The sequence below is a fragment of the Saccopteryx leptura genome, chromosome 3 (genome assembly GCF_036850995.1).
Source record: "Saccopteryx leptura isolate mSacLep1 chromosome 3, mSacLep1_pri_phased_curated, whole genome shotgun sequence".
Classification (NCBI taxonomy): Eukaryota; Metazoa; Chordata; class Mammalia; order Chiroptera; family Emballonuridae; genus Saccopteryx; species Saccopteryx leptura.
The window spans coordinates 172,417,648-172,430,140 of NC_089505.1; the positions used below are offsets into that span (position 1 = coordinate 172,417,648).

The following is a 12,493-nucleotide window of genomic DNA, read 5'->3' on the forward strand; positions in this document are numbered from 1 at the left end:
AATGAGAAAGAACTTTCCAGCTCCGTTATCTTTATTTTCATGCTAGGACTGTTTTGTTTTTAGTAGTAGGGGGAAATTAGATTACGTGTTCCATTTGAGTAGGATTGAGAATCATGGTGAAAATAATATATTTTACCATGTGGTAATTTAACCAGACCATATGAGCAATCTGAATGCCCCAACATTCATGGAAGCCTTTGACTGACATTGGAAGAACTTCTTTCTGTTAGTTCTTACCAAGTGTTGGATGTAGCCTTCCACACATGTGAATCTCTCTGGAATGGCGTACAACATGAAATAGCCTCATTTCTGTATTAGAGACCCATGTTTCAATGGCTGTCGGTCAAAATATTCAGCTTGGGTTTTAAAAAACCACACAAATATTTGATACTGATATACATAATTTAGTAGTTGCTATTTCAGAAACTTTTAATATAGAAATATCAGTTATTCAAAAGTTGATTTTTTTTTTTTAATACAGAGACAGAGAGTGAGTCATAGAGAGGGATAGACAGGGACAGACCGACAGGAACAGAGAGAGATGAGAAGCATCAATCATCAGTTTTTCGTTGCGACACCTTAGTTGTTCATTGATTGCTTTCTCATATGTGCCTTGACCGCGGGCCTTCAGCAGACCGAGTAGCCCCTTGCTGGAGCCGGCAACCTTGAGTTCAAGCTGGTGGGCTTTTGCTCAAACCAGATGAGCCCGCGCTCAAGCTGGCGACGTCAGGATCTCGAACCTGGGTCCTCTGCATCCCAGTCCAATGCTCTGTCCACTGTGCCACCGCCTAGTCAGGCGAAAAGTTGATATTTAGTTTTGGCCATCACACTAGGCTTAGTATTTGAGCTCCTGCGTAGGCTCATCTGGCTTGAGCACAAGCTCACCATCTTGAGCGCAGGGTCATGGGCTTGAGCGTGGGATCATAGGCATGATCCCATGGTTGCTGGCTTGAGCCCAAGGTCGCTATTTTGAGCAAGGGGTCACTTGCTCTGCCGTAGCCACCTGGTCAAGGTACATATAAGAAAGCAATCCTTAAACAACTTAAGGAGCTGCAACGAAGAATTGATGCTTCTTATCTTTCTCCCTTCCTGTCTGGCCCTAACTGTTCCTCTCTCTGACTTTCTGTCTCTGTGCCAAAAAAAAAAGTATTTGAGCTCCTGGAAGTAGCTGCAGTTTATTTTTGTGTGGTAGCTCTAAGCAGGTTTTTTATCTCTCTCTGTGTTCTGTCAGGGGTGGGTTGTTTCAGCTGAAATCATGGAGTTAGAACTGGTGGAGCTCGAGGCTCTGTACTCTCTCTGGGTCCTAGAATGGTCAACTGAGCATCCAATATGCTGTTTGTGTTGTGGCATCTAACAGGCCATTAGGTGCACTCAGCAAGGGTCCCATGCCCTGCCTGCTGTGGTCTAAATGTTTGTGTCCTTCCAAAACTCCTATGTTGAAATCCTACCCCCCAAAACTGATAGTATTAGGAGTTCAGGCTTTGGGGGGGTACTTGGGTTATGAGGTTGGAACCCTCATGAATGGGATTAGTGCCCTACTAAAAATGGTATCACAGAGCTCCCCAGTCCCTTCCAGCATATGAAGATATACAGTGAGAGGTGCTAACTGTAAACCAAGAAGAGGGGAAGAGAGCCCTCACCAGAATCTTACCATGCTGCTGCCTTGATTGTGGACTTCCAGCCTCTAGAACTGTGACGAATATATTTCTATTTATAAGCCACCTAGGTTGTTTGTGGTGTTTTGTTATAGCAGCCTGAGTGGACTAAGGCACTGCACAGTAGATAATGAGAAAGTGGGCACTTCACTACCTGATAGAATTTAGCACACAGTAGATGATGAGAAAATGTCACGTTTATGAAATATAAATTTCTCTACTCTGGATGGATTTAAGGGATGTTTGGGGTTCAGAGCAGTCCTGTGGGATCTTCCAGAGACCCAAATTAGCAATGGTGATGAGGAGAGCTTTCAGATTATATAAGCTTTGGAAGAATCATTAAGGAACCATAGGCCTCAGGAAACTCTAGTTCTTCAACAAAAACCACCTAACAGGCCCGATGTTCAGACAAAAATGTCTTTGGTATTTTTTAAAAACAGCATCTCATCTACTTCAAGAGCTGTTCTAGTGACACTGTCATGGAAGTAGTAACTTCAGTCAAGGGAGTTCAGGTAACTGTTTTTCTATGGTTACTTTCACAGTCTAAAAGGATTGTGTTTGCATTTCTTAGAGTAATATTAGTGCCAGAAATAGTTTAAAGGTAACAAAATTCTTGGATATAAAACTTGAGCTATGGCCTGACTAGGCGGTAGCGCAGTGGGTAGAGTGTCAGACTGGGACGCGGAGGACCCAGGTTTGAAACCCCAAGGTCACTGGCTTAAGCGTGGGCTCATCTGGCTTGTGCATGGGCTCACCGGCTTGAGCATGGGCTCATCTATCTCGCTTGAGCATGGGCTCACTGGTTTGAGCGCAGGGTTGCTGGCTTGAGTGTGGGATCATAAACATGACCCCACGGTTTGATCCCAATGGTCACTGACTTGAATCCCTAGGTTGCTGGCTTGAGCAAGGGGTCACTCGCTCTAGTGGAGCCCCCTGGTCAAGGCACAAATAAGAAAGCAATCAATGAACAACTAAGGTGCCACAATGAAGAATTAATGCTTGGCCCTGGTCGGTTTGCTCAGCGGTAGTGTGTGGCCCGACGTGTGGAAATCCCAGGTTCGATTCCCAGCCAGGGCACACAGGAGAAGCGCCCATCTCCTTCTCCACCCTTCCCCCTCTCCTTTCTCTCTATCTCTCTCTTCCCCTCCTACAGCCAAGGCTCCACTGGAGCAAAGTTGGCCCAGGTGCTGAGAATGGCTGCATGGCTTCCGCCTCAGGTGCTAGAATGGCTCTGGTTGCAGCCGAGCAACGCCCCAAATGGGCATAGCGTCGCCCCCTGGTGAGCATGCCGGGTGGATCCCAGTAGGGTGCATGCAGAAGTTTGTCTGTCTGCCTCCACCCCCTGCTTCTCACTTTGGAAAAATACAAGAAAGAAAAAAATACTTAATGCTTCTCATCTCTCTCCCTTTCTGTCTGTATATCCCTGTCTGTCCCTCTTTCTGCTTCTCTTTCTGTCTGTCAAAAACAGAAAAAGAAAAAAGAAAGGAAAGAATGAGACCTGGCAAAACAGATTCAGTCACAAATCTGTCTTAATAGTCATATAAATGCTGTTATGTTGATTAGATTAAATTATTTAGAGCTGTTTACTGAGTATATGGTATTTTTTAAGTCACAAAACTGAATCATGTTAAGGTGACTTCTGTTGAAGAGTTTTATCTAAGGTCACTGTATACAAGCACTTTCATTAATATAGTCCCAGCCAGAAACAGAGGAAACTAGGGGAAAAAGAAGGAAAGTCTCCTGCATGCTTCCTCTTAACGTAATATTCCTTAAATAAATAGAAGAATGAGAGAATTTTATTAAATTCCCAGCACTAATAAGATTAAGCAGAAAGACAGGTGTGGAGTAATAGTGGCTGATGGAGAAGGGGTTAGGTTGTACATCTTGTTCAAGCACAGATTCCTGGTGGCACTGTTAGTAGTAAGAACCATGGGCCTGTCTGTGCTCAGGACACTGGGGGAAACAAAACACTGAATAAAACTAGATGTGCTTTAATTTCAACTTGGTGTCTTGTTGGTGTTCAAAGTTCAAATCATTTAGTTTTATCAAAGAGACAGTTAAGATTAGTAGAATGCATGTGTGTGTACACACAAAATTAAGAGACTTTATTTTATACCTCTTTGTAGTATTTGCTTTTTTTTCCACATGCAAGAAGTATTACTCCTTTTTTTCTTGTCAATACAATTATGTGGTGAAGTGAAATTTCTGACTTGTTTTTTGTATTTATCTTCACATATATATATACTTAATATATGTATACAATAAAAATTGGGACTACATATTTATTAGAACAGCTAAAATAAAAACTAATGATAACACCAAATGCTGGCAAGGATGTGGAGAAATTGAATCTTTCAGACATTGCTGGTGGCAATGTATAGTGGTACAACTACTCTAGAAAATAATTTGGGAGTTTCTTTAAAAAACTAAACGTAGCCTGACCAGGCAGTGGCGCAGTGGATAGAGCATCGGACTGGGATGCAGAGGACCCAGGTTCGAGACCCCGAGGTCGCCAGCTTGAGCACGGGTTCATCTGGTTTGAGCAAAAGCCCACCAGCTTGAACCCAAGATCGCTGGCTCCAGCAAAGGGTTACTCAGTCTGCTGAAGGCCCGCAGTCAAGGCACATTTGAGAAGGCAGTCAATGAACAACTAAGGTGTTGCAACGCGCAATGAAAAACTAATGATTGATGTTTCTCATCTCTCTCCGTTCCTGTCTGTCTGTCCCTGTCTTTCCCTCTCCCTGACTCACTCTCTGTCTCTGTAAAAAAAAAATAAATAAATAAAAATTTTAAAAAAAAACAAAAAACTAAACGTAGACTTATCATACAACTCGGCAGTTTCATTCTTGGACATTTATCTCAGAGAAATGAAAACAAATACTCATGCAGAAATAATAGCCCCAAAATGTAAACTACTAAAATGTCCTTCAGTTGATAAATGTTCAATAAACTATGGTAAGTTCATACCATGACATAACTGTTCAGCAATAGAAGGAGCGAGCTATTTATAGATAAATAAAACAACTTGTCTATATCTTAAGGGTATTATGATAGTCCTTCCAAAGTCACATACTGTATGATTCCATTGATGTAATATCTCAGTCAGTTTTGGCTACAATAATAAAAACATTATAGACTGTATGGCTTAAACAGCAAGTATTTGTTTCTCAAGGTTTGGGAGACTGGACCTCTAAGACCAAGGCTCCAGAGGGTCCACTTGGATGAAGGTCTACTTCCTAGTTTGTGGACAGCTGCTCTGGCTGCATTGTCTCATGCTTCACAGACCGACAGAGAGTGACCTATGTCTCTTCCTCTTCTTTTAAGTGTATTAATCCCTTATTAATGGTGGGGGATTAATGTCCCACTCTTATGACCTCATCTCACCCTGATCACCTCCCTAAGGCCTCACCACCAAATACCATCACACTGAGGATTAGGCTTTTAGTATATGAATTTTAGAGAGACACGTTCAGTCTATAGCAATAAGGCTACTCAGATTAGTGGTGGCCAGGGGTTAGGGAAGGCAAGGTGGGGCGAGGACTCTCAGAACTAACACAATAAAGATCTTTGTAGTGACGGACCAGTTTTATGTCATAATTGGGGTGGTGTTTACATGTGTCTGCCCTGTACACACCTCGCACCAGTGTCAGGGTCGTGATTCTGATGTAGTGCTGTACTTACACAAGATGTGACCACTGGAGAAAGCTGGGCCTCTCTGTACAGTCTTTGAAGTTTCCTGTGACTATCATTATTTCAAAATAAAAAGTTAAAAATTTGATTGTACATCTTTCAGAATATTTTTTAGTTCCTTGGCAGATAAGAGACTTCACTGTGTCTTATATTCATGAACCATTAGCTTTTAATAATTCAACTGCTCTGTCTAGTAGAAATAAGACTAGTTATTATGAAGCAAATATGATAATTAGTTACATTTTTTTATAATTTTTTTAGTTGTGTTTTTAGATCTCTTGCTGATTCAAAGTGCTTAGCAGACTGGTAGCTAATTTGCTCTTTTGTTGTTTCCATGGTTTGTCAGATAAAGTAGATGGATCATTAACCCCAACAAGTAATTACTGCATTATGCTAAGGGGCAGGCTCTATTCATGATGTGAGAACAGTCATGAATAAGACAAAGTTCCCACCCTCCCAGAGGTTACAGTTTTGGCATGTGAAGTGGGGCTAAAAGAAGGCAGAAATCTTTTCCCCCAGCCTCCTGGCTACTGTTTGAGCTGAAAGGAAAGGGAAGTCTTCCAGTATCTACTTCAGTGTTCTGTCCTCTGGGGTGGTGTCTCTTCGTAGCATTACATCAGTGTCAGCAGAATATTTTGGATCTGATGTTTCTGGCAGGAAAAAAAACATGATTTGGAATCATTGGACCTAATACATATTAAGAACTGTAAAGAATATTGTAAAGAAAACAAACAAATAGAACCTGACAGTACTACATCATCATCACCCTCACTGCTGACACTATAATATGGTATAATAAGGCATGCCAGTGGCATCCTTAGTCATCATAAAGACCAAGAAATATTGGCTCACCTAAGTTACAGGAATAGCTGGGGGGTCAGATTCAAGAGTTCTAACTAAACTCTGGCTCTTTCCTATTACCTCTCGCATCCATTCATTGAACACATTGAACTCTTAGTATGTGCTAAGTGTGAGGACAGATAAGCCAAACATTGCTCTTCATTGCACCGACTCCCAGATTCAGGGAAGGCAGCCACAGCACATCTGGCAAGCATACCCTGGGCATCATGATGCTCCTCAGAGTGTCCAGCAGTGCCAGCCTCACCTGAGCTTATTAGAAACAGAATATCTGGGGGGCGGGAGTGTTACATGTTCTCCAAGAGATTCTTTTGTTTGTTTGTTTGTTTGTTTGTTTGTTTTGTTTTGTTTTTTTAGAGAGTCAGAGAGAGGGATAGATAGGGATAGACAGACGGGAACGGAGAGAAATGAGAAGCATCAATCATTAGTTTTTCGTTGCGACACCTTAGTTGTTCATTGACTGCTTTCTCATATGTGCCTTGACCACAGGTCTTCAGCAGACCGAGTAACCCCTTGCTCAAGCCAGCGACCTTGGGTCCAAGCTGGCGAGTTTTTTGCTCAAGCCAGATGAGCCCGCGCTCAAACTGGCAACCTCGGGGTCTCCAACCTGGGTCCTCTGCATCCCAGTCTGATGCTCTATCCACTGCGCCACCGCCTGGTCAGGCCCAAGAGATTCTTATGCTCACCGAAGGTGAAGGGTAAGAGGCACCGTGTTAGTGCTGCAAAAGCCCAGTAGCAGACGGGAGGGTGCATGGCTCCTATGTCCGTTAGAGGCTTACCCAGCAGCTCTCTATTCCTTTAGGAGTGATTACAGAAACAGTCCACCGGGAAGGCTGCTTGGCAAAGACTGAGTCATTACTTAGTGGAATGTTTTCTAGAACTTCCAAAGTGCCTCAGTAAATCAGGACTGTCAGACCAACTCACTGATTTGCTGCTGGAACTCTTAATGTGAAAGTCGGGAGTGACCCTGGCAAGCCTAGGGCTGACGTGTGTGGTGACAGTGGGAGTGATCCTGGCAGGGAAGCGGGGGAGGCCTGGACATTGTTTCTTCAGTCTCCTGTCCTGCTGCTCCCTGCCCTGGGCTCCACGCTTGAAAGCTCCAACAATGGCATTCCCAAGTAGGGCGCACCACCCCTCTGTTATCCCAAAGAATGAGGAGATTTCCCAGGCAGCCCTGAGCAGTGTCCACCAGGCTAATGGCGATGAAGACGAGAGGGCTGTGTCCAAACTGCAACGCAGGCACAGTGACATCAAAGTCTACAAGGAGTTCTGTGACTTTTATGCAAAATTGTGAGTGTTTTTTCCTCACGTTCCCCTCTTCCACATCTAGCCTTCCTGGGCTTTCAATTCAGTAGCCATTGGCGGTGTTATTTCCTGGACTTTGTGCAGGGGCTTTCCAGACTCTGCTGTGGGTTCCGGCAGACAGGTCAGTTGCCTGGCCTTGTAAACTTGTGTAGGTGAAATGCAGATGTGAAGGAAAGTGCTGCCTTTAACGTAGAGAAGTAATGTCTTTGTCTTTAGCAGCTTCCTGTTAATAAACAGTATATTTCACTGTGTCGTCCAAGAGGAGGCAGGGTTAGTGTTTATATTGTTAGGATCATAATAGGTCATTTCTATACCCTGAAACTGTCCACAGATAAGTGCTGGTTAGGGGAAACTGAAAAATGAATTACAGCCTGCTGATAAAAATACAGATTTTTGTTATGTCTAACAATCAGCAGTTTTAAGTATGCTAACTGGGTTTCTTAATGTTGCCTCTAGGGGATTGAATGAGTTAAAAAGGATGTTGTATAACTAGCAAATATATATATATATCATACACTTAACCCTAAAAATTCATGTAATTTATAGAATTAAATGTGTTTTAGCAAACAGTTGTGTTTTTTTTAATAGTGCAGAGGAGTATTTAGACCAACTCATGTAATATTGTTGACCTTATAGAAGGTTGTAAGCTTGAAATTATTGCAAATCCTCACTTCATCAGTTGAGGGTTAAGAATAATTTAACTAGCCTGATTATCTGTTTCCATGAATTCATTCATTGTGGTTTTGCAACAGATGTCTTTTTTTTTTGACAACTTATAAAGAGCTCTTTTTAAGAATTATTAGGCAATTATAATTACATTATAACTAAAATATCTGGTGAATTCTCAAGATGCTTTTTGGACTTATACATTTTTTTTATATTAATGCCAAAATATTTGTTTCACATACTTTCCTACATGAGGTGTTTGAATAATGGAGGATGGCAAGCTTTCTGTGTGTACCTGGTTTTTGAAAGTAGATCAGCTAAAACAATTATGACTGGCTAGTCAGGAAGAGTCTATACTAAATGTATACGCATGTGTGTCTGTGTGTGTGTCCTGCATAAAATGTATCTAGAGATATACCCCAATGTATATATTCATTACCATCATAATTCTGTTGAAAATTTTAGTGAAAAATCTTTTCTGAGAAATTAGCTAATTTATTATTATAACTAACCAAATGATATCTGTAACTAATCATTCGTGACTTTTAAAAAATCACTTTTACCATGTGTATTAAATATAAAAGTCAGCTGTAAAAAAAAAAACACACATATGTCAGTATAGATTTACCTATGATAACAAATGTGCCACTTGAGTGGGGAGGTTGCTAACGGGGGGCTGTGCATGTGTGGGGAGCATGAGAAATCTGTTCTCTCCACTCAGTTTTTCCTGTGAACCTAAAACCAATCTACAAAACAGTCCATTAAAAGTAAAATATACATACACACACACACACACACACACACCACACACACACATGTATGTCAGTATACACACAGTGCTAGAGGGTCAAAGTGGGCAAGGAAAGGGAAAGGGAGAGTTTAGTAGGTTGGTGATATTATTGGTATTTTTTTCCTGAAAGTTTTCTCTAATGTTCTCTTCCTATTCTTTTCCTGCCTGTTATGAAAAGGAATACTTCAAAAATATGTTTTACATTATCTCTAAAACTAGTTCATTATTTTTCCTGTGATGGAAAAAAGCTGTATATTTCTATTTTCTAATTCTAACTATTGAGTATTTGAACTTGAATGTAAACAGTCAATAGCAGCGGTTTTCAACCTTTTTCATCCCGTGGCACACATAAACTACTAAAATTATTCAACACACCAAAAAATATATTTTTTGCTAATCTAACCAAAAAAAAAAAAAAGTATAATTTTAATTTATTCACACCAGACTGCTATTGTTGCATTGGCTGCTGTCATTTTTTTATTTTGACAGTCTAGGGCAGTGGTTCTCAAAGTGTGCCCGAGAAGATTTCCAGGTGCACCCAATGGTATTCCAGAGAAATATGTGCCTGTTGGGGACCAAAAAACCAGCAGGGTTTTTGGAATATAGATTTTTGGGGGACAGAGGTGTGGGGAATTGGCTGTAAGCTGACAGTCTGCCCAACCCCCCACCTCACTTCCCTGATTAGGTTGCAAAAGGCTGTTAAGCTGTGGTGCTGGATTGTTTACACTACCCCCCATGTTCCCCAGAAAGACTGGAGGCAAGTTTCTTCTATCCTTTGTTTGGTGTAAAGTTAAGATGATATGTATGATAGGGTTTTGGATTGATGATTAAACATAAGAGATTGTCTCTTGAAGCCTTTTGGATTTCTATAAAAGAAGAATATGTGGCAATATCTAAAAAAGCTTTGAACATTTTACTACAATTTTCTGTTTATATGAATTAGGATTTTCTACCCTCAACACAATTAAGAGTAAAAAGAGAGGAATTCTTCAATATATTGACGAGGAGATGAGAGTTTGCCTTTCAAATATATGCTCAAACATTGAAGAAATCGCTAGGACACATCAGGCTCGTGTTTCTCATAAACACAAGAATGAAAACACAATACATTCATGCCAGGACCTGCCAAATTTACTAAATCTTACTAAGAATCTGTGTGTATGTGTGTGTGTGTGATTACCATAAAAGCACGCTTGGACTTTATATATTTTTTATTTAATATTTGACTTAGTTATTGTAACATTTCTCAGAAATTTGCATATAGTGCGTCTACAATTATTTATAGGATTTTAAATGCACCCCGACTTAAAAAATTTGAGAGCCATGGTCTAGGGAAACAAGGTCAGGGACCCTGACTGCATAGTCAGATATTGCATGTTTTAAAAAGTTTTGGGGCACACCAGCTGAACATTGCTGGTCTATAATATAAAGGTCAGGCCCTTGCCGGTTGTCTCAGTGGTAGAGCGTCGGCCTGGCGTGCAGGAGTCCCGGGTTTGATTCCTCGCCAGGGCACACAGGAGAAGTGCCCATCTGCTTCTCCACTCCTCTCCCTCTCCTTCCTCTCTGTCTCTCTCTTCCCCTCCCACAGCCAAATCTCTATTGGAGCAAAGTTGGCCCGGGCCCTGAGAATGGCTCCATGGCCTCTGCCTCAGGCGCTAGAATGGCTCTGGTTGCAACAGAGCGACGCCCCTTGGTGGGCATGCTGGGTGGATCCCAGTCAGGTGCATATGGGAGTCTGTCTGACTGCCTCCCTGTTTCCAACTTCAGAAAAATACAAAAAAAAAAAAAAAAAAGGTCAGTGATAAACATTTTGATCCTAGGAACCCTTTAGACTTAAAAATTATTGACCTCCCAAAGAGTTTTTGTTTTATCAATACTTACTATATCAGAAAATAAACCAGGCCCTTGCTGGACAGCTCAGTTGATTGGAGCAACTTCCTGAAGCAGAAAGGTTGTCTCTCTCTCTCTCTCTCTCTCGTCTCTCTCTTCCTCCCTCTGTCTTTTCTCCCTTCCTCTCTAAAATGAACAAATAAAATTTTTTTTAAAAAGAGAACATTTTAAGTATTAGTTCATTTAAAATAATCTCCATTATGCAATAATATTAATAAATATTAATAAATTTTTAATGAAAAATAAGTGTTTCTAAAACAACAAACACTTTGTGGGAAGTGTAGCATTGTGTTATAGTTAACCTCTGTCTTAATAAAAGACAGTTTCTCTTAATTGTTCTGCATTCATCCTGTTGTTTTAGATAAAATTTCTAAGGAAAATATGGCCTTCCATAGAGAACTAGTTAGAAAAGGGAGGACCTTTGGAACCTCTGAAAGGGTCACAAGTGGTTCCTACATTTTGAGAACCACTGATGAATAAGGACATTCCAGGATGGTCTTTTCTAGCTTATTTGGAGTTCCATTAAAATCATTAAGGATTTGGTGATTCTTGTAAGAAGGTTTTTTGTTTGTTTTTTTGTGACAGAGACAGAGGGACAGATTGGGACAGACAGAGAGAGAGATGAGAAGCATCAATTCTTTGTTGCGTCACCTTAGTTGCTCATTAATTGCTTTCTCATATGTGCCTTGACCATGGGGGCTACAGCAGACTTAGTGACCCCTTGCTCAAGTCAGTGACCTTGGGCTCAAGCTGGTGAGCCTTGCTCGAACCAGATGAGCTCATGCTCAAGCCGGCGACCCCGGGGTTTTGAACCTGGGTCCTCTGCGTCCCAGTCAGACGCTCTATTCACTGCACCACTGGTCAGGCGAGAAGGTTTATAATTATAATAATGCTTAATATTTGAGTAGCATCTTCTGATTTCCAAAGTGGTTTTATATACTTTTTTTTATTTTGTCCTCAAACCAGTACTAGGAATTATGAGGGCAGGTGTGGGTTTACCATACTTCACCAAGGGACACCTGTGGTTCTTGGCTAGGACCAAGGAGGAAGCAAGCCTTCCTGGTGCTCTACAGACACTTTCGTGGTTCACCTGGACATGGTGAAGCCAGGAGAAGAAGGGAACTTGACAGGTTTTTCTTCCTAATGCACAGTAATTTTAAAATTTATTTTAATGTGAGATTTAGGCAATGTTTGCCAAATAATGGGACTGCCCCCCTTCTTCCCTTCTGCCCTTTCTCCTTTTTTGGTGATGTTTTAATTCCATATAAGCCTAATAAGTAAACTGAGTGGACTGGTGTGGGGGTATAAAGTGAGGTACCAAGTGAGGAATGGCAAAGCTACAAAGTATGACTGCTGTCCTATGAAACATTTGGGGGAAGGCAGAGCTGCCATCTTTTGGGAAGGGGTTGAGGTGAAACAAGTTGTATGAAGACCTTTGCTAAAGAAGCAGCAAACTTAGACACTGACAGGCAAGTCAGTTCATCTGCCTGCAATATGGATATTCTTTCCCATCTGCCTCACAGGGTAGTGTAGTAAGACGCAGGAGAATGTTGGCAGTGACTTTACAAGTGGATTAACTGTGCGAGGTGGTCAGAAGCTGCACCAGTGTTCTCTACACAGAGGTGGAGCTTGTGCTTTG

At 41.4% G+C, this 12,493-nt stretch overlaps 1 protein-coding gene across 8 annotated transcripts in view; it reads left to right on the plus strand.

The window, feature by feature from the left end:
* Positions 1 to 12,493, plus strand: part of LIMS1 (LIM zinc finger domain containing 1) — a 145,416-nt gene that overhangs the window by 106,481 nt on the left and 26,442 nt on the right. For 3 of the 8 annotated variants that reach the window (XM_066376871.1, XM_066376873.1, XM_066376872.1), the window contains exon 1: positions 7,242 to 7,493. The exons of 4 other annotated variants lie outside the window; for them this stretch is intronic. In XM_066376871.1, coding sequence (XP_066232968.1) covers positions 7,309 to 7,493 — 185 coding nt within the window. In that variant the 5' untranslated portion in view covers positions 7,242 to 7,308. Of the gene's footprint in view, positions 1 to 7,241; positions 7,494 to 12,493 lie in introns of those variants that run through there. One more of the 8 variants, XM_066376875.1, reaches the window with a different exon arrangement.